Raw genomic sequence first — 21,103 nt, forward strand, 5'->3', positions numbered from 1 at the left:
TGCTAATGTATTCCAAGCACCTAAAACAGTGTCTGGCACAGAGAAATAAGTTGAAGAAATTAATCAATATACTTGCAAACTTTTAATTCTGCTATCTTCTCTTTAGTGGGTGTGCGGAAAGAGCATTCCTTCAAATTTTGCACATTATAGGTTCTCAGTAAATTATTTATTAAGTGAATGATTTGCCTTTTGTCTGACACAAGTAGCTTAGTAATACATATGCCTAGGCAAAATGCCAGATACCTTGAAGAGCTCAGAGTGGAACTCCAGTAGAAACAAGACTAGTTGTTCTGCCTGTACTCTTAATAATTATTTGGATTGCAAAACTGCTTTGGCAAGAGTTTTCAGGACCACCGTTTTGTTATCAAACTGTAAACAGAAAGAGTAACATTAACTTGAATCATTTTTATTCAAAAAAATAGCAGAAGATTGTAAAACTGTTATTGCAATTTTTTTCACCTGTTTTTGTAATTTGTAGGCATTGGGTTCAGATGCAATTGCCATAAAAGTGAGTAGCCGTCGTAATTCTTCTCTAACGTTGGGCAACAACAATCTTAGATATAGTTGTGTTGCTTCAAGTGCTTCTGTTCTTTTCTCATTTTCTGTTACATGGGTTACAAAGAAGACAAAGCAAGGGACATAAAAACCCCAGAGATTATAATACGTAGCAGTCAATTAAAATGCTATGATACTGTGTTTGGTTTGCAGATTCTTTTTTACACTTGAAAGTTTTTATTAGGAAATATTTCAAACACACAGGAAATTATCTACATAGTATGCCAAACACCTGCATAATTATATCCAGCATTGTCAAACAGTAATTTGTTTTTAACATGAAATTATATGGCCACCTACAAAGCTAGAAAAGAGACATGATGTGTCACTCAATTTTTATTTTGCTAAAAGGTCATCAAATTAATACAATATTTCCAGATACCTCAGTTCTTTAATCCTCTAGTACTATATCAAAATTTTTCTTAGAATGTCCCTGTGATAGAATTACCTTAGATCTAATTGCTATACTACAGTATTACATTTGATAGTACAATTTACATGGCAGGCCAAGTGAATTGAAAAAAGACTCCATGAAGTACTTTGACATCACAGAAGAAAAATATTAAAATGTAATACTCATATAATACATAAAATCTTCTGCAACTTGTATTATTAAAAAAGATTATGCAAAAAAACTGAAGTTTAAACATCTCTTACCTAAAAGTTCAATAATTCCTGAATGAATATCAAAATACTCATCAGTTAATAAGCAATCTCTCTCTTGATTATAATATTTTACTATGACATCAAAGAGTAACTTCTTCTGTGTATTCAATCTTGTCTCTTCATTTCTGTTTTGAAATAACTGCTCGCTGAAGAGTAACTATTAACTGGTCAGGGAAATATTCCAAGCATTCAATTGCTGAATTAAGCCAGTTATCAATCCTGGAGGTAAAAAACAAAATAAAATAAATCAATGGTTAATGTTTCCATTTAACTGCCTAAAACATTGTTTGATAAAACAATAAAATCTAGTTTATAATTAACCAAATCTAAAGAAGAAACTAGTTTTGAGAATCTTTTTAATAATTTTTGCTGGATGACTGAAGGAGTAAATGAGAGGGAATAGCTTTTCTCCTCACCAAATACCACCATACCTTTCTGTACCTTTACTTTCAAGGAATTAAAATATTTGTGGGCCACCTTTTCATTATTTGTTTCTAACTTTGTTAAATTTTGTTCAGAGGAGTTCATCTGTACTGTTCCATTCCACTGGTGTTTCCTCTCCCCTTTCCCACTCTGATCATTAGGTGCATGTGGTTCTATCACTATTTGAAAATAAGATACCAAATATTTCCCCCATCAAGATGCACTGTTTATCCCATCACACACTGTTTTCCCCTTTTTTATCTCCCGACCTCAATAAGATAAGCAACTTAGGATCCTTTCACTCCTCCCTCCCTTCAGTGATGCTTTTGGAAGGCCTTTAATTCCCCCTTCTCCTCCACCTTCCCCACCCCCAGGTTTTGCTGAGATAGGTTAGTATTTATTATAATTTCCCTTAATACTACATCCTTCTTTTTTTGATATCTTATTTAGTACTTATATTTTGTACATTCTCACACAGTCTTACCATATCAACTTCGAATATGTTGTGTGTACATGTGTGTTTGTATGCATGCACATATATGGGTACAAAATTAGGGAGAAGAGAAAATAGTGAGAGCGCACAGACCAAAGTTCATTGCCTACCAATATTTCCTTTCCACTTCATCTGTCTCCATCTTGGGGTTCTGGTTATTTCTTTGTAGTCAGATTAAAATCTTTCCTCAAATATTTTCCTAGGAGGGGGTTCCTGAGTGATATATTCTATGAATTCTTGGTGATCCTCAAATATCTTTCCTTCTTCCCTCCTATTCTCTTTCCCCTTCCATTTCCTTTTTTCTCCTCACCCACACCAACCCCTGTTGAATGGAACATATTGCCTAACATGTGTGACTTATTATCTTCTAGCTCCTAGTGTTGCAGATGAAAAAATTAATGACAGTTGGATTGCATTTCTCTTGCAGATAACCTACACTTTCCACTTGGAAGCTCATAAAGGCTGACTACCTGCTGTCTGTTTCCTGCAAAGGCATCTAAAGAAATCCTGTTTCTTTGCTGGTGTCCCTATATTCTCCCTGACTCAGGGGCTGGGGAAGACTCATTTGCTAGGTCTTTCCCAGCCTGTTGAATTAGGAGCAAACATGTCATGTGCAAACAGGACAATGGTTGACGATCTAAGTGGGTTCACAGGTCTCTGATCATCAAGCTCTTTGAAGGATCTGAAGCTTTCTGGTTCTCAGGTTTGGAGTCTGATGTTCTTTTCTTGTTTGGCCCATGTGGGAGAAAGCATCATATCAGTTCTCTTTGCTGGAATCTCAACAGTACCCAAGGTCTTATACTTATGGTTCCTAGCAACTGATTTATGATAGAGCTTATTTCATTGGACTGTAATGTTTTGTTTCATGAATGTCTCCCCTACTAGACTGAGGATTCTCTTAAGGCAGGAATAAATAAACTGGTAGAAACCATGATGGTTTTTATTTTATGGTTATAAAACGGAAATAATAGAACTTTGAAAAAACACTCAGGGCTGGTGCAAGGAAAGAATGATAGACAAATCATGATTGAACTCATATGAATGAAACCACTCAGATTTCCAATAATCTTCTCACAGGTCATAACCAGTGTCTTTCTATTTTAGATCAAATGAGAATTCACAGTGATTAATTTTTAAATCAATGATGATGTCTGCTCATACATATGAATATGTTCTTACACCTTAAAATACCAAGGGCAAAATATGTGAAAGAACATTTTAGTTATAAATTGACAATAAAAATGGTCACTCACTCAAGTAGACATAAGCTTGGAATAACCTCTCTGTCGAGGCAAGTGTTTGAGATAACAAGATCTTCCTCTTTACTTAATTGGAGATTTTGTGTTTTAACTGGAGGCTCCAAAATATTTTCTAAGAATGGAATGTGAATCAGTTGAAGAATACATAACAATGTTTGTTGTTTCCAAACATCTTCCACAGCTTAGAAAGAAAAATAATATAACTATCATACTAATAAATAACATATACATATTCAACCAGTATCACAGAATTCTTCAATTTCTAGTAATACAACAGAAAAGCTAATAATATAATGGATGAATTTGTTAGGATAATTTAAATTTGCTAAATTACAATTTTTCTTTTCAAGATTGACCTTTAAATAGACATCAGGGTTATGAGCCATATTGATTTTATTTTCTGGCTATGTTAATAATAAAGTGATATTATCTAGCTTTTAAGGTGATCAATAGGTTAATTCCAGATATAAAAAAAACTACTGGTCCTGCTTATAAATTATTTTGATGACTGGAGAGAATGAGATTACTAATTATTTATAATTTTATTCAAAGCAGAGATAATTGTAGTTAAATTGCTTTTAAATAAAAATACAGTATTAGGTTAATTTTAACTTGGGTTTCTGGTCATTTATGTTGAGTTAATAAAGTTTTTCATTATCCTGATTATCAGATCATCATTAATATTTTGTTTTTCCTTTAAATGAAACAAAATTACAAAAGCAACAGCTGGGCTTCCCTGGTGGCGCAGTGGTTGAGACTCCACCTGCCGATGCAGGGGACGCGGGTTCGTGCCCCGGTCCGGGAGGATCCCACGTGCCGTGGAGCGGCTGGGCCCGTGAGCCATGGCCGCTGAGCCTGCGCGTCCGGAGCCTGTGCTACACAGCGGGAGAGGCCACAGCGGTGAGAGGCCCGCGTACCGTTAAAAAAAAAAAAAAAAAAAAGGGAAATTTATACAAATGAATGCATATATTAAAAGACACGGGTCGAGCCCTGGTCCGAGAAGATCCCACATGCCGCGGAGCAACTAAGCCCGTGCACCACAACTACTGAAGCCTGTGCTCTAGAACCTGTGAACCACAACTACCAAGCCCATGTGCCACAATTACTGAAGCCCGCGCACCTAGAGCCTGTGCTCCGCAACAAGAGAAGCCACCACAATGAGAAGCCTGCGCACCTAGAGCCTGTGCTCTGCACAAGGAAGAGTAGCCCCCCGTTTGCCGCAACTAGACAAAGCCCATGTGCAGCAATGAAGACCCAAGCAGCAAAAATAAACAAATAAATAAATAAGAAAAAAAATCTTAAAATCTCATGACACTGGGCTTGAATTAATGCCTGACCAAAGTTAGCTGATATGAATTAGTGGCTACCCTATTTGCATTGGCATGTCATTTCCAGCTCACCACAAACCCCACCACTTCCTACTGTATCCCAAACAGTGAAGTTGAGTGTCACCTACCATTTTCATGGTATTGTCCTGTTGGTTTTGTTACAGTAGAAATTAATTTCCCTATAGTTATATCTCTTCCTTAAGTGGGAAAAGTAAAAATAGCCAAGAGGGCCCTACATTTCAAGCAAAACAACAATTTTTCCTACACGTTTGAAAATGAAGTCCTCACCTGCTCTCCAATCTGCCTGGCTCCTAAAGCCATCTGAGTTTACTACTTCTGAGTTATTGGCCCCAAATAAATCAAATGAGCAATCTTTTAGTAAAGACTTGAGATCATAAGTAGCCTCTAATCAATCAGTCCACATTTGTCGATAACAACCTTTGGGCACAGCACTGAACCAGGTGCTAGAAAAAGATACATATATAAAAATAGTGGGCCTTCAGCAGCCACACCCTATGTAAGGAGGTAAGGATAGCCACATATGAAATGGATGAAGGCAAATTTTATCAAGTCACCAAGAAGTATGAATAGATATATTATGAATACATCCAAAAGTGGAAAAAAGACTATTCTTAGCAATAGCATCAAGACAGAACATTCATTTACTCAACAAATATTTATTGAGACCTGTTTTGTATTAGGCACTGTTCTAGGTTCCAGGGATATAGTGGTTAACCAAAGCAGGCAAAATCCTGGCCTTTAATGGAGCTTATATTCTAGTGGGGAGAGGGAGGCAGGCAATAAATAAACAAACAAACAAAAAGTGAAATATGTGGTGTGTCAGCTAATAGTAAGTTTTATGAAGAGAAATTAAGCAAAAAAGGAGATTAGACTACATTAGGGGGTTAGTATTGCAATTTTAAATAAGATGTGTGGGAATTATCATTGGGAAGATGATATCTGAGCAGACCTGAAGGTGAGGGAGCAGAGAAATGTGCATGTCTAGAACATACTAGCCAAGTGCAGAGCTGATAAATAGAATAGCTAGCTCTGTGTGAGGAAATTAGACTCAAGAAGGATACTGTGGCAACACATATAGCCACCACCCTCATCTTAATGGAGCACTTCGTACTCAATGATCACTGTGCTGAATGAAGGGGATCCAAGGGGATAGACTCTACATTTGAAGAGCATACAATCCAAGCAGCGTTTAGCATAGCCTACACACACACACACACACACACACACACACACACACACGTGCATGCACATGCACATATATGTACATATGAGTGTATATGTATAGACGCATAAATAAAAAAATATTTATAAAATGAGGAGGCTGTCTGTGAGCCATTCATCCACTAAATGTAACCTACCAACAGCTAAGCACTGGGCCATTCAACAGGGATACAACAGTGAACAAGGTAAGGACTGTCCCTGTCTAAGTACCTCACACTCCAGTGGGAAATAAAGACAAGTAAACAGGCAATTTCATTAAGTGTGTAAATGTTTTGGTGGGAGAAGTTCAGTGTGTTCAGTAGGAATCAAACTTTGTCTCAGCTGAGGAAACCTTTGAACAAACATATTCTTCTGGAAGTCAGGTAAAACAGATTAATAGTGGAATTGCTCCAGCTGATATTGGCATTCCCCTGAGACCTACCCCACAGAGGTGAGGTGAGGGAGAGGTTCTGCATCTTTAGAACCCCTCACATTTCTAAAACAACACACATATATTTCAAAAATATTAGTCATTATATTATCAGTAAGAAACACCTGTAAAAAATAAACAAATCTCAGCAAAGGTGGTTCACCTTAACTCTACGAGTCACACAAATACAAATTTGCAAAAAGCCTGCAGTCCTGGGACTGCATTGCTTTACCACTGCTGGCAGATTTTTCAACTCAATTCAAGTGAAGTTGGTTTCTCAGTTCTTTGGGAATTAAGAAATGACCTTTCTCAAAAAAAAGAGAAACTCCATACTTTTATTTCTTGGCTGAAATGTATATAGGCGTGTTGCCAACTGCATACCTTTAACCAGCCATATTTTTCCAAATAGAAAGTGGCTTAAATTTTCTTGTTGGCCAGCTAATTATTTAATCTTATAAAACCAGATAGTTTTATATCTGAGGGGGTTGTTTTTGTGCTTGAGGATCACAGAAGAATCAGATTTCAGTGGATAATAACAACAACAAAAACTCCTTTCATGCCTGATTTGTTAGAGTTTAGAGACACTTCCAAATGCACTTTCTCCAAAAAGTTTTGGTATGAAAATGTAAATTCCAAAAAAGTTAACTTTTTTTAACTCATTAAATACAAGAACAACCAGCCAATTTTAAAGTTAATTCTCTTTTGCAAACCTTTTTACAAAACAAAAAACAAACAAAGAAAAAACCTACCCTAGCAGATTCAAGACTTTTGAACTTAAAGAGATTTCCTATTAGTAATTTATTAAAGACTACTTCTCTCAAAACTATGTTTTATTAGAGAGAACAACTAAAACAGTTTTTTGTGTTTCTCTGTTCGAAGACTGACACATTCAGTTGCAACAAAGAGCAAACATACCAACTAAACATAACTTCAGTTGTACCCATTTTAGAATTTACAACACCTTGTTGCAACAATAATGATAAAACACTGGGTAAAAGTATGGAAATCTAGGTCTGAATCTTGATGCCATTAGTTAACTGTGGAAACTTGGCAAATTAACTTCTCTGAGTCTCAGTTTCCTTGTCTATAAAATAAACAATCTAAACTAAATTAAGTCTAAAGTAAAGCAGTGGTTCCAAGACTTGGCTGATTTTTGTTTTAACATAAAATAACATAAAATTTTTAACATAAAATCTCCTTTTTCAGGGAATTCCTTGGTGGTCCAGTGGTTAGGACTCGGTGCTTTCACTGCTGTGGCCTGGGTTCAATCCCTGGTGGGGGAACTAAGATCCTGCAAGATGCACAGTGTAGCCAAAAAAACCAAAACCCAAAAAACTCCTTTTTTTAAACTTAATAGTTATTGTTGTGTGACTTACTGTTTAAAATCTCTGGCTAAACACAATAGTTTTAAAACTAAAGATATTTCTGTTTTCACCTAACATCTTTTTTGTTTTTGTTTTTGGCCTCTCCCATTGCGGAGCACAGGCTCCAGATGCTCAGGCTCAGCGGCCATGGCTCACGGGCCCAGCCGCTCCACGGCATGTGAGATCTTCCCGGACCGGGGCACGAACCCGTGTCCCCTGCATTGGCAGGTGGACTCTCAACCACTGCGCCACCAGGGAAGCCCTCACCTAACATCTTTTTGTTAAATATGTTACTCATAAGAGTATATAAAAGTATATGTATCATTTAAAGAGTTGGGGAGATAGATGCAAGAAAGGGAAGAGGCCTAAAACCCTGTTTTCTACAAATAGAAAATTACTAGATGTCCCTAAAACTGAAAAAGCATGAAGTAGTAGTACAAGCATGACATTTAGAGACGTGAGATACATTTACAACACACATGAATTACAATTTATACAAATTGTAAGTGGTTGTCTCTGGAGAGGGGGAAATGGGTGAGAGGGGAAGGGTAGGGAATTATAATATTTTGGTAACAAAACCTGTAGGACTATTTGAATGATTTACATTATGTGCATGTATAACAAAGATAAAAATTAAAATGTTTAAAAAAGTACATAAGAGTGCCAACTTTCCTTCCCTACCATGTCTTATTTATTTATTTATCTTTCTGAGTCTCAGTTTCCCAAACTATAAAACGGAAGTTTTACCCCTCACTTTACAGGGCTATTGTTAAATTACAGACAAATAAATATAAAATGCATAACAAATTGCCTGGCCCAGAGAAAGGCCCAATAAATGAAAATTACTTTTATGAGCATCTTTACTGATAAATTATATCCATCTTTAGTTAGAAATTTCTAGAGGTACCCTGTATCCTCACGGGAAAATGATGAGACAAGTTTTTCTTTTCCATTTGTAATAGGTAAAAACTGAACTTTTGTTGGCTTCTCTTCTTCAGCCTGTCCTCTAAATATTCATCTTTCTCGGAGTCGTCTTCCAATGCCTCTTCTTTTCTCACTCTGCACCCTTTCTTTGGGCGCCGTGAATTTCCCTTATCACACTTATCCTAGTTATTGTTGATAAGCTTTGCTCCTCCAGTGTGCAAATCATGCTTGTCTTACTTCCATTGTGGTTTGACCACATGCAGTAAAGCGTGTAACCATTAATGAATTGTGTATGCAACCCTCCTAATTGCCCTGGGTATGGGGCTCTTCTTTCAACTGTTAAGTTGCCTTATAAGGACAAAACCACAAGTAGATGAAGTAAATGGTAAAGAGAATTAGATCAATAGGTAGCCTAGCTAGTTTGCTCTGAAAGGCAAAGAGTAGGGAGATGTTTGGGAGGAGCTTATACAATGGGCAAAGGATATGCTCATAAGAAGATGGTCTTGCATTATAAATAATAAGGACTGATAATGAGTTTGCATGTTTTTTTTCTAGTAGTAAGGACTGTAGCACCTCCAGTTAATCTGATCATGGTCATTGTAAAAAAATAAACTAAATGTTATTGGATCTACATTGCCTCACCTGTCTTGTCTGATGCAATCACTATGTAGAAGGAAACTCTTACGGGGAGAGGAGTAGAGAGTCAGTACGCCAAAAACACTACTTCTATTGTATTTGAAAAGTCAGTTCTTGGCAACAGTAAAAAGATCAGTGGTGGGCTTCCCTGGTGGCACACTGGTTGGGAGTCCGCCTGCCGATGCAGGGGACGCGGGTTCGTGCCCCGGTCCGGGAAGATACCACATGCCGCGGAGCGGCTGGGTCCGTGAGCCATGGCCGCTGAGCCTGCGCGTCCGGAGCCTGTGCTCCGCAACGGGAGAGGCCACAACAGTGAGAGGCCCGTGTACTGCAAAAAAAAAAAAAAAAAAAAGATCAGTGGTTGCCAGGGGGGTAACGAGGAGGGAAGGAGGAACAGGTGAAGTACAGAGCATTTTCAGGGCACTGAAACTATTCTGTATGATACTATAATGGTGGATACAGTCATCATACATTTGTCAAAACCCACATAATATACAGCACCAAGAGTGAACACTAATGTAAATCGTGGGCTTTGGGTGATAATTATATATCAATGTAGGTCCATGGATTATAACAAATAACCACTCCAGTGCAGGATGTTGACAGTGGGGGAGGCTGGGTATGTGTGGGGGGCAGGGGGCACATGGGAACTCTCTGTACTTTCTGTTCAATTTTTCTGTGAACCTAAAACTGTTCCAAAAAGTAAGTTCTATTTAAAAAAGTCAGCTCTTCTTACAAAGTTCGGAAAAAAATAATTAAAACTGAAATTACCTTCTTTTGAAAGTGGAAGAACAGGTTTGTCAACTGTGATGTTTGGAGGTAAAGCCAGAGTCCCACTCATTGTATCAATAAGCTCCTCAATTCTTTCCTCACCAATCTCTTGTGCTAGAGGATTTGAAATCACTTTGCCTTCTGGTCTGTTAAGAAATAATATGTGAATTTTTCTATTACATACAGGACCAAAATTTCAAATATGCATTTTAATTTACTTATTAAAACTTATTTATACATTTCCTATTTCCAAAAAGATGTCAGGCAGCTTACAATAAAAGATACAAGTAATAAATGTATTAAATAACAGAATATCACGAGAAGAGGATGTTAGGATTGTAAATAAACAGGAAAAAATATATGTTAATTCTAAGGTTATCATGGCTGCTGTAACAGAGTAGAAAATTTTTGCTCTAGTTTCGTTTCCATAACTTTGGCTTTAGCTACTTTGGCTAAGTCATGTTTCAAAAATTAGGAAGCATAAAATTCATCGGAGGAGATAAAGTTTTTCCTGGTACAAATTCTGAAATATTTATGTGATCATGTCCTCCATAACAGTTTTAGAGCAAACGCAGAAAAGATTAATTTTTACATGGCTATTTCTTTTATTGACTTCTGAAAAAAACAGAAAGCATAATATTCAAGGTTTGCTCAATGACGACTGTTCTGCCAGCAACTAAAAACAATATATTACAGTACCTTGGTTAACACTAACCTTAAAGATTCCTTTGCTTTTATTTCATCATTTAACCCAGTCTCAGAATCCTTTTTTCTTTTGCAAAAAACATAAGATGATTTATTCCCTAGAAACCTGTAGAGACTATTGTTTGAATGCTCAAATTCCAATTCCTTTTCATTTTTGAATAGCTTCATTCCTACTGGTTCAAATACTTTATGGTTCATTAGAACTTGACAAAGACGAACTCCTTTAAGAGGAGAGATATCATTACTACTCAAGCACATATTTTGCATAAGATGACTTAGTACTACATCAACAGCATCAGAACCAGTAAAACAGTCTTTGTATGTTCGTAAATGATGCCTCCTTCTTTTTATTTCCACTTGAGTCTGAAGGGAGTGAATAATACCATCCCATAGCTGAGTAGCTTGAAAAGGACCAGAGCATCCTGAAAAAAAAAATTAAACATATGTTTCTAACAAATTTAGATTACACAAAAATATGTAAGTTTTTTTGTTTTGGCAACCTTATGCTTTTGTATGGCACATCTGCTAACAATGTCTTTCTTAAGTTTCTTTTCTTCCCATCTTGTGTAAACTATAATATGTTTACTAAGTTTGCACATGTTCGTCTGCCAATAAAATCAGAGTAAACCTAGGAACTTGCTTTACTGATATGAAATATACTACTATGGGCATTTATACATCCTAATGTTACATGCTTAATAACTAGCTAGACTTAGTCTTGAAGAATATTATTTCAGGCTACATTTAAAAGGAATGTACACACACATTGGAGTCTTGATTATTACAGAGATGTGGCTTCACCAGACTCTGCTTTTCCTTTCTTTTTTTTTGCCTTTTTGAACAATGACAAGCATTGCATGAAAGAAATCTATGGCAAGGAGCTGAAAAAACTAATCAATTTATCTGCCAGCTGTTCTTCTTGAAAAATAAAAGTTTGTGAGGAATAATGAAAATCTGAAAACAATGAAAATGTCCCGTGCCTGGGGAATAGTTAAGTAAATTATGGAACAGCCTTATTATAGGATATTAAGCAGCCATTAGGAAGAATGACATTTATAGCATGGAAGGATTTCATTAAGTAGTAAAAACAAAAAACCAATGAGGTTGGGCAGAACAATTTATATACTGTCATCCTAGTTATGTAAAAATGAATTCCCAACCTACATACAAATATACGTAAACAGAAAAGTCTAGAAGAATAAACCTCAAAGTAACCTTTAGGAAATAGGTGTAATGAAAGGATACTCACTTTTTAGAATACGTATTTCCAGTTTTTATAACGTACATATATAATTTTTTCAATTAATTGTAGACAGTAAAAATTTAAAATTGAGATATAATTCACATTCCACAAAATTCACCCTTTTAAAGCATACAATTCAATGGTTTTTAGGTACATTCACAAAGCTGTGCAACTATCTCTATTATCTAACTCCAGACCATTTTATCACTTCAAAAAGAAACACATATACACTCTTGATACTGTGTATAAAATAGATAACTAATGAGAGTATACTGTATAGCACAGGGAACTCTACTTAGTGCACTGTGGTGACCTAAATGGGAAGGAAATCCAAAAAAGAGGGGATATATGTATATGTATAGCTGATTCATTTTGCTGTACAGTAGAAACTAACACAACATTGGAAAGCAACTATACTTCAATAAATATTAATTAAAAAAAGAAACCCATAGTTAGCAATTACTGCTCATTCCCCTCTACCCCAGTAAATTTTTATTAAATTTTTTTTAATAAGATAAGGGAATACGTTGAAACATCTAGAATGTTGTTTCTAGATTTTCGTGGTTTTAGAATCTGAGAATTTAAGCTCTTTCTTCCTCTGACTATGAATAACTGGAAACAGGATGTCCAACTTTACATAATGGTCTGATGTTTAGGACAGAAATAAAAGCCCATCACCTTCAAATGCCTTCTGTAACAGAAGCTGTCTGTCTGTCTGTCCTTGAACTATTGGCCCGAGACACTGTGGACAGTGCATAGACAGAAGTAGGGCGTGGAGGGCGAGGAGTGGAAACGCGGAGGGGTTGAGGAGGGAGTAGGGACTGGGTTAGGGTAGGGTGGGGTGGATAAAGCTAGGAGTCTATGAGCGGTGGAGACAGGGGTATTTTCCGTCTGCCCCTCTAAGCGTCATTAAACAAGTAGACTAGGTTAAAGAAATAGTCCTTGTGCTCAAGGACTTGCCATCTAGTACTTTTAACCCCTTGTTCTAAGTGTAGCCCGCTGACCAGCAGCAGTGGCATCATCTGGGAACTTATTAGAAACGCAGAATATCAGACCCTACTCTTGAATCCAAACTGCATTTTAACAAAGTTCCCAAATGATCTGTGTGTATATTAAAGTTTGAGAAGCACCGCTTTCCAGGACGCCCCAAGGAGAGTAGCTTCTGAAAAGGCCGAGTGCCCGTCCTCAGCGGGACTGGGAGAGCAGGTGGGCCGGGAAAGGGGCGGGTCCAGGAAAGGGGCGGGCCCCAGAGGCCTGAGGCGCAAAGTTCAAAGCGCCCGCTCCCCTCAGCCGTCCCCCCCTTCGTTGCACATTTGGTTAGGATCCAAATGTGTACCTGTACTCCTTTTCCGGCAGAAAACATCTCTAGGGCTCACGAAACTCGACACACTCCGCCCTGGGCCGGGAAGCTGGCTCTGGCTGCCAAGGCTACGGAACCGCGGAGTGAAAAGAACCGCCATAAACTCGTCCGCCGGGCTCCTCCCCCGGCCCGTAACCCCGCCCCCACCCCGTTCTCGGGAGGCGGAGGCCAAAGACGCCCCGGCCCCGGCCCTTCCGAACAAGCAGGAAGTGACGTCATGCCTAGGCTGGCTGGTCTTTCGGTCTTCTTCTCCCTCCCTTACTCTTCCTCCCCAGTCCCTCCCCTCCCCTCCCCCTTCCCTCCTCCGGTTCCAGCCTTTGAGGCCGCGCGAGTGTGAGAGGCTATGGAGTAAGCCGGCGGCAGTGGCCAGGCGCCGGGGCTGAGCAGGAGCAGCCAGGAGGCGTTTGGGGGGGGCGGGGGAAAAGAGCCCCAGCACCGCCCCTCCCGGGGGAGAAGGGGAAGAGGTGAGTGACTCCCCCACGGGCACTGAACGACCTCCTTCATCGGCCGCGCTCTCGCTTGGGCTCCTTAGGCAGCGAGAAGGAATGGGGAAGGACCCGCGCCCAGGGTAGGCCTCCCAAGGTCCCCGGGGCTAGCGACTGTTGCCTGGTGACGGGCCTGCCGGCTTCAGGCGGGGCCGGCGGGGCTGTGGGCGCCCGCGTGAAGCCGGGCTCGGGGAGCGGCGAGCTCCGGGGAGAGGATCTGGGAGGCCCGAGTCTCCCGAAGAGGCCTGGAAGCGACTGGAGACCCCGGGCTGGAGCCATCTGCTGGAGGGAGAGCCCCCGGCTCCGGCTCGGGAGCTCGGGTTTCCGTGTTGGAGATCTTGGTTCCCTTTTGGGAAATTGGACACTACTCTGGGACTGGGTGAGAACAAACAGCTCCCCTCGGTTCTGAGGTGCGCCTCTGATAACCTGGGTTACCATCTAGGGCCCTACCGCCCGGCGTCCTTTTCTGACAGTAGCTTTAGTTCTGGAATGGAAGGTTATTGTTTGTGAGGTGGGTGGGGCAGGTGTTTTGTTATATACCCGCTCCGAGGCTCCTGCACTCCTGTTTTTCTAAGCGGGAGAGAAAGGATGGAAGAAGGTTGAGACCCATGAGGCTTGCAAAAACTTGGGATCCAACTGAATACATACCTATGATCAGTTATGAAGGGGACCAATATGGTCACGTCAACTCCCATAACAGTCTTCCTGAGACTCCAGACTCAAGCGACTTAAAAGCACTATGTCAGTAGTGACAATTGTAAGTTGCAAACTAGTATTTTTGTAGGTCAGAGTCAGGAATGATCTGTATGACTTTTTTTTTTACAAATTGGATTCTATGAGTAAGTTTTCTAAGTCGGATTCGCAAGCCTCTCCATTCTGGAAAATTAATATAGTTTAAGGTTAATGCTCCAAACCAACCTGTCACTAAAACTGGTCATGTTCTGGTAACAACTTGAAAGTCAGGTGATTGAAGCTTCCTTTTGGACTTTGCAGGCCTTTTTTCGTTTGGCTTCTTATTTTTTGGTTTAAATATTAATTTTTTTAAAGTTTTAAAATAATTTATCAGCTGAGTGTATAAATAGAATTCTTGAGACACTATTAAACTGTAGTCATAAAAGACACTTTTGGGGGACTCTAAAGGAATGGAACCTAAAGGAAGGACCTTCATTCTGTTCAGATCCACTTAACACACATGCAGAAACCTTTTGTCTCTAAGATCCATAAACACCCAATAAAATAAATAGAAGCACATTGTACTTACATACACTGGAACATTTCTGTAAAAATCAACCCCATACTTGGAAATAACTCCTCATACTCACATGTTTGAAATTCATGACTTATCCCCCAAGAAAAAGAGGTCCTCTTACTGTGTTTGACTCAAGTGACTAGCTTCATCATCCATCCCTTTCTATAGCAGTAGAGATTTGACAACTTCCTGTCTCTCAGGCCTCATATCAGTCTCTCTTGAAGTCTCTTGATTTTGCCTGTCTCTTGATTTTGCCTGTTTGAATATCTCTTGAGTCTGTATACTCCTGGTCTTCATACTAGTACTCTAGTTCCAGCCACCATTGTTTCTCATTTGAAGTACTTATGGTCTCCTAATTAGGGTCTACCTGCATTTACTGTGGCTCCCTCTGTAGTTTTCCACACCAGACTGAGTGACTTTTTCAAAATGTAGATCTAATCACAGTATCTCCATGTTTAAAACTCTTCGCTGGTTTTAAGCTCAACTAAAATCTTTAACAGGCTGTTTAGGTCCCTCTTTTTTTTTTTTTTTTTTTTTTTTTTGCGGTACGCGGGCCTCTCACTGTTGTGGCCTCTCCTGTTGCGGAGCACAGGCTCCGGACGCGCAGGCTCAGCGGCCACAGCTCACGGGGCCCAGCCGCTCCGCGGCATGTGGGATCTTCCCAGACCAGGGCACGAACCCGTGTCCCCTGCATCAGCAGGCGGACTCTCAACCGCTGCGCCACCAGGGAAGCCCTTAGGTCCCTCTTAATTACCTTTGCGGCCTCATTTCCACAGCACCTTCTGGCATTCTTTCCACTTCCTAATCACTCTGTTCTTTCTGTTCTGCTTCAAGTATATGGCTTTTGATTATGATGCATCCTTTGCCTGGAAATGCTCTTCCTTTCCTTTTCATTCAGTTAATGCCTGCTCATCATTCAGCTCATGTCAGGGAAGACTTTCCTGATTACAATAGAGTCCCCTAATTATATGTTCTCATGACACCATTGCAGAGTTGCCATGCTTATTAATACTTAATAAATTAATGAGATTTCCCTAATCTCCTGATACTGTGTAAGTGCTTAATAAATGTTTTTTAAATGAAAATTCATTGACTGCTTACTAAATGTGCCAGGAATTGTACTAAGCATTTTCTGTGTATCATCTTTAATCCTCACAACAGTCACTTGAGGAATGGGTGGCAATTCCCTCTTTAAAAAGATTGGAATTAGTGTTAGGGAGGCTAGTTGGTGGTCATAGTGCTTGTATTAGAACTGGCATTTGAACCCAGGTTTTGTTGCCACTGAAGATTGTGTGCTTAATTATATAATTCACTGTGCATCAGAATCACCTGGGGAACTGCTCAAAATATAAATGCCTTGACTGCACATTTATGGATTCTGATTCCAAAGGTTTGAGGTAGTACATAGACATCTATATGTTTTAACAAGTTACCCAGGCATTTAGATGTTATTAGATGTTTTTAGATGTTCACCAGAGTTTGAAAATCATTGCTTTGGAGTTTGAAAACCATTGTTTTAGACAACATTTCAGTGCTTTATGAATTTCAGTTTTCATACATTGTACTATGCTGTGTTTCAGATTTTATATGCTCTTAAATCAAGGGCACTAGGGAAGTGCCCTTAATGACCATTTTGTCTAATTTCCTACCCAGTTATTCCTTTTTCTTCTTTCTCTGGCTAGAGGAGCTGAATAGTGAGACACTGCCACCCCAGTGCTGTTGCTACTTTTTTTTTTTTTTTTAATTTCAGTAATTTCCAAGTATCTGGTTGACTTCCTGTAGTAAAAGCTACACTAACTTCATGGGCTGGAAGTGCCTTCTAAAGAGGTGGATGTAATCTCTCCTCAAATTTTACTTATTGTTCAAATTAGTAGTTTGATATTTAAGTATATGTTGCCTTATAACCTCTCATTCTGCTTTTAAAATCTTATTGTATACAAACTTAATGATAGAAACAATGTTTTACTTCTTGTTTCTCCTACTGCACCTTAGCATGGTGTTTTCCACCTCTTCTGTACCCAGTAGTTTGTTGAATGAATGTGTGCTTCACTGTACCTTGCTACGTCTTCTTAGTTTTTTATGTTTGTTTCTTTTTTTTTTTAACAATTTTCAACGTATTTATTTTTTTAATTAATTTTATTTATTTTTGCTGTGTTGGGTCTTTGTTTCTGTGCGAGGGCTTCCTCTAGCTGTGGCAAGTGGGGGCCACTCTTCATCGCGGTGCGCGGGCCTCTCACTATCGCGGCCTCTCTTGTTGCGGAGCACAGGCTCCAGACGCGCAGGCTCAGTAGTTGTGGCTCACGGGCCCAGTTGCTCCGTGGCATGTGGGATCCTCCCAGACCAGGGCTCGAACCCGTGTCCCCTGCATTAGCAGGCAGATTCTCAACCGCTGCGCCACCAGGGAAGCCCCTATGTTTGTTTCTTAAATCAGGTGTGTCCCCTAAAGTAATCTGTTCTAGCTCAACTTATAATAATTAGATACCTTCTGTAGTTGTAAAGAGGATGATTGTATTGAGCTGGTACAATCTTTGTTTCCTGAGTAAAATTAAACATGGTTTCTGTATAGGCCAAAGAATGTTTTTAACCATTTTTTAAAAACTGTATCTTTTAAAAACTTTTAGTAATCTGTAAGCCCCCCTACAAGGAAAAAAAAACACGTATTTCAAAAGTATATCTCAGGATCATCTTAGATAGAAACAGATAAACACCGCATATAGGAGTATAGGTACAAACATTTTACCAAGTTTTACGAAGCATTTTGTCAAAATTATTTGTCACGTTAATGTAATTCTTATTTCAAATTATAAAATTTTATGAGTATTTGTACAAATGACTATGTAAGTGGTATTTTAAAATTCTCAGACCCTTGTACCTCTTAAGGAGTAAAACTATTTTGAATTCATTTGTATTTTTTTGTGTTGTTTTTTGTAGTCAGTGTGTATTATTTTGTACTTATTGAAAGTCTAGTCTCTGTAACTAACAGTTAATAAACATAATTTCATTATCAGATGTAATTACAGTAACCTTTTTTTTTTTTTTTTTTTTTTTTTTTTTTTTTTCTTTTTTGGGGCCCCCCTCTCACTGTTGTGGCCTCTCCCATTTGCGGAGCACAGGCTCCGGACGCGCAGGCCCAGCGGCCACGGCTCACGGGCCCAGCCGCTCCGCGGCACGCGGGATCCTCCCGAAACGGGGCACGAACCCGCGCCTCCCGCATCGGCAGGCGGACTCCCAAGCACTGCGCCACCAGGGAAGCCCAGTAACCTTTTTATTTGCATTACAGTGTTTCCAAGAAAAAATGCAAGCTAATTCTATTTATTGTTCAAATTACTAATCAAATTACTAAAAAAAGAATATTTTATTCTTGGGAAAGTAGAAAAAGGGACTTTTGGAGTTTTGCTACTTGAAAATTCACAAAGTTTTATTTTATCCTGCTATATCTAGAGTTTATGAGTAGGCAGAACTGAAAGAATTGAATCCTTTCAGCCACCTGCCATCAGGTGCCAAATACCCAACTCACCTTATACCAGGTGCATGTAAAATCTAGTATGAACAGATTCATCTACTGGTTTTAGTAAAAGCCAAGTGATGGCTGAATCAGATGGTAGGGAGATATAATCTTGGGATCATACTGAAGCTGCCCCAAGTCTTATTTTGGCTGGGATTTACAAGGGGAATATTGAATTTCAAGTGAATTCTACTAAGTGGTGTACAAGGGACAATCACTTATATGAATAAATATTTCTATCACTTATAATTTTGTCTTAGAGAAATAAGACTTCTTTATTCATTTATCAAGTGAAATTTGAAAAGTTATCATTTTAAGAAAATATATTTGGTCTCTAGGTTTCTTACATGTCAAAAAGCTATTGCCGGGCTTCCCTGGTGGCGCAGTGGTTGAGAGTCCGCCTGTCGATGCAGAGGACACGGGTTCGTGCCCCGGTCTGGGAAGATCCCACATGCCACAGAGTGGCTGGGTCCGTGAGCCATGGCCGCTGAGCCTGCGCGTCTGGAGCCTGTGCTCCGCAACGGGAGAGGCCACAACAGTGAGAGGCCCGTGTACTGGGGAAAAAAAAAAAAAAAGTGCTATTGCCAATAATTCAAAATCTCATTTAAGCTCAGATCTTATTTCATAAACTCATTCATTTCATTTTGTCCTTAGCCTTCTGTTACTCTCATGATATAGTTTTACTTTTTATTTTTCTCCCCTTCATTCGTCAAAGTAGCCTTCTGTTACTCTCGTGATATACATATTCTTTTTTGGTCTCCTTGGGTAACCTTTTTCAAGCCCGTAGTCTTAACTACTATACTGCTTTAAGCTCATGGTGCCCACACTTTTATTTTCAGCTGAGACATTTTTTTCTAAGTTTTTGGCCTGCATATCTAAAAGCCTCCTAGCTATATATGCATATTAATGTCATTCAGGCAACTCAACTTTAACATGTCCAAAATTGAGGTTTTCCTCCCACAAAACAAGCAATTGTCTCCTGTAGCCTTGCCTTGGTAAATGGCTTCATCCTCCGCCTAGGCTCTGAAATGACTTGATTGGGATTCCTAGTTTTGTCTCTTTCCATTATCTAATTATCTAGTTGGTCACCAAGTTTTCTTAGTTCTAACTTTTCTTAATTTTTCCTTTCCTCTCCTTCTTTACTGCTATTTCCTTAATTCAGCAACCTCTCCCTCTCAAAGTTTGTTTAAAATTTGATATATGATACATTAAAATGCATGATGAAGTTTAATATATAATTATAAAATAAATATCCATGTAATTAACACCTTTAAAGCACCCTCTCCACCTATTGTCTCTTTCCTATTTTCTCTATCTCTATTTCCAAGTGTTCTTTCCTTTGTTTTGTTTATTTTTGTTTTTGTTTTTTGGCCTATATACATTCTCAATTATGTATGTATAAAATTTCTGAAGTACAAATTGACAGTGTCTTCCGTCTTGTCATATTCCCTACTTCCACCCCTAGTATATCTTTCACTTTGCATGATGGAGTGATTAATCATTTTACTCATACCTGAAACCTATCTGTGGCTTATCATAGCTTGGTTTCTTAGTACTTAATGCCCTTGGTAACCTGGCTTTTCTAAGTCTCCTTTGCCATACTTCTCTCTTTTCCTCCAGTTTTTATCTGAACTGCTAGTTTTTACTCCTACGCTTGTGCCATTCTCTCTCTAGTTCACTCCTCCTCCCCTTTAAAGACATCTATGATTTTGCTGTTTTGGGGAAACTTCTGTCTGTTCCTCTTCTTTTTGTTCCTATAGCATCTGTGTATGTATATTCTGTAGCATTTTATTACTGTAGGATAATAATGCTGTGGTTGGTTTACTTCTCTGTCTCTTACCTTTGATGGTAAGCTCTTTATGGCTTATTTTTCCTTTACTTCTTTCTTCCCCAGTTTCTTATGTGATATCAGGTACATAGTGGGTGCTCAATAAATATTAAATAGTTCACCAGATTAGTTTCCATGTCTACTTTTACCTTGTGTACACCAGTGTTGACTCTGGGTGATGGATAGGCATCTCAAATTTGACTATTAACTCTGAAAATATCCTTTGTTTTCATACTGAACTATTTCTAGTTTTCAAATCACATCATGTATAGTCTTCCCTCCATGTCTTGGCACATAGTAATCCTTTCTGGAAGCTCCTTCCCTTTTCTCCTACCTGAAAAACACTTTTTTTTTTAAATTGGAGTATAATTGATTTACAAAAAACACTTCATTTTTGAGCCAATCTTCATGTTCGCAAAGCATGGTACATTCATACCTCTAGTTAATTGCTATAAATCTTTGCAGGTCTGAGTCTGATACTGAACTGAGTCCCTAAAGATCAGACATGTCTCCATTTACATCTATATTTCCAGTGTATGGCAAGTGCATGGCATGTAATATGTAGCTACTCAGGCAGTTAGAGGAAAGTATATGTAGATTTTTTAATAGTATTTTTATGTCTCTTTTACCTCCCCATCAAAATCAGCAGCAGATATTC

General features: G+C 38.8%; 2 protein-coding genes across 2 annotated transcripts in view; one reads left to right on the forward strand and one right to left on the reverse strand.

Annotated features, from left to right (window-relative positions):
* Nucleotides 1-309: 309 nt before the first annotated feature.
* On the reverse strand, nucleotides 310-14,301 carry DEPDC4 (DEP domain containing 4). Its single transcript, XM_007472125.1, is given in 9 exon segments — nucleotides 310-369; nucleotides 460-602; nucleotides 1,213-1,369; nucleotides 1,371-1,440; nucleotides 3,391-3,568; nucleotides 10,071-10,216; nucleotides 10,786-11,197; nucleotides 13,355-13,905; nucleotides 13,997-14,301. Coding segments are annotated over 9 exon segments (2,022 nt in total).
* SCYL2 (SCY1 like pseudokinase 2) overlaps nucleotides 14,061-21,103 on the forward strand; it is a 59,745-nt gene continuing 52,702 nt past the window's right edge. Inside the window, exon 1 of the mRNA XM_007465326.1 lies at nucleotides 14,061-14,242. The gene's annotated coding sequence lies outside the window, so the exon portion shown is untranslated. The remainder of the gene's footprint in view (nucleotides 14,243-21,103) is intronic.

This window comes from Lipotes vexillifer, unplaced genomic scaffold (assembly GCF_000442215.2).
Source record: "Lipotes vexillifer unplaced genomic scaffold, Lipotes_vexillifer_v1.1 scaffold141, whole genome shotgun sequence".
NCBI lineage: Eukaryota > Metazoa > Chordata > Mammalia > Artiodactyla > Lipotidae > Lipotes > Lipotes vexillifer.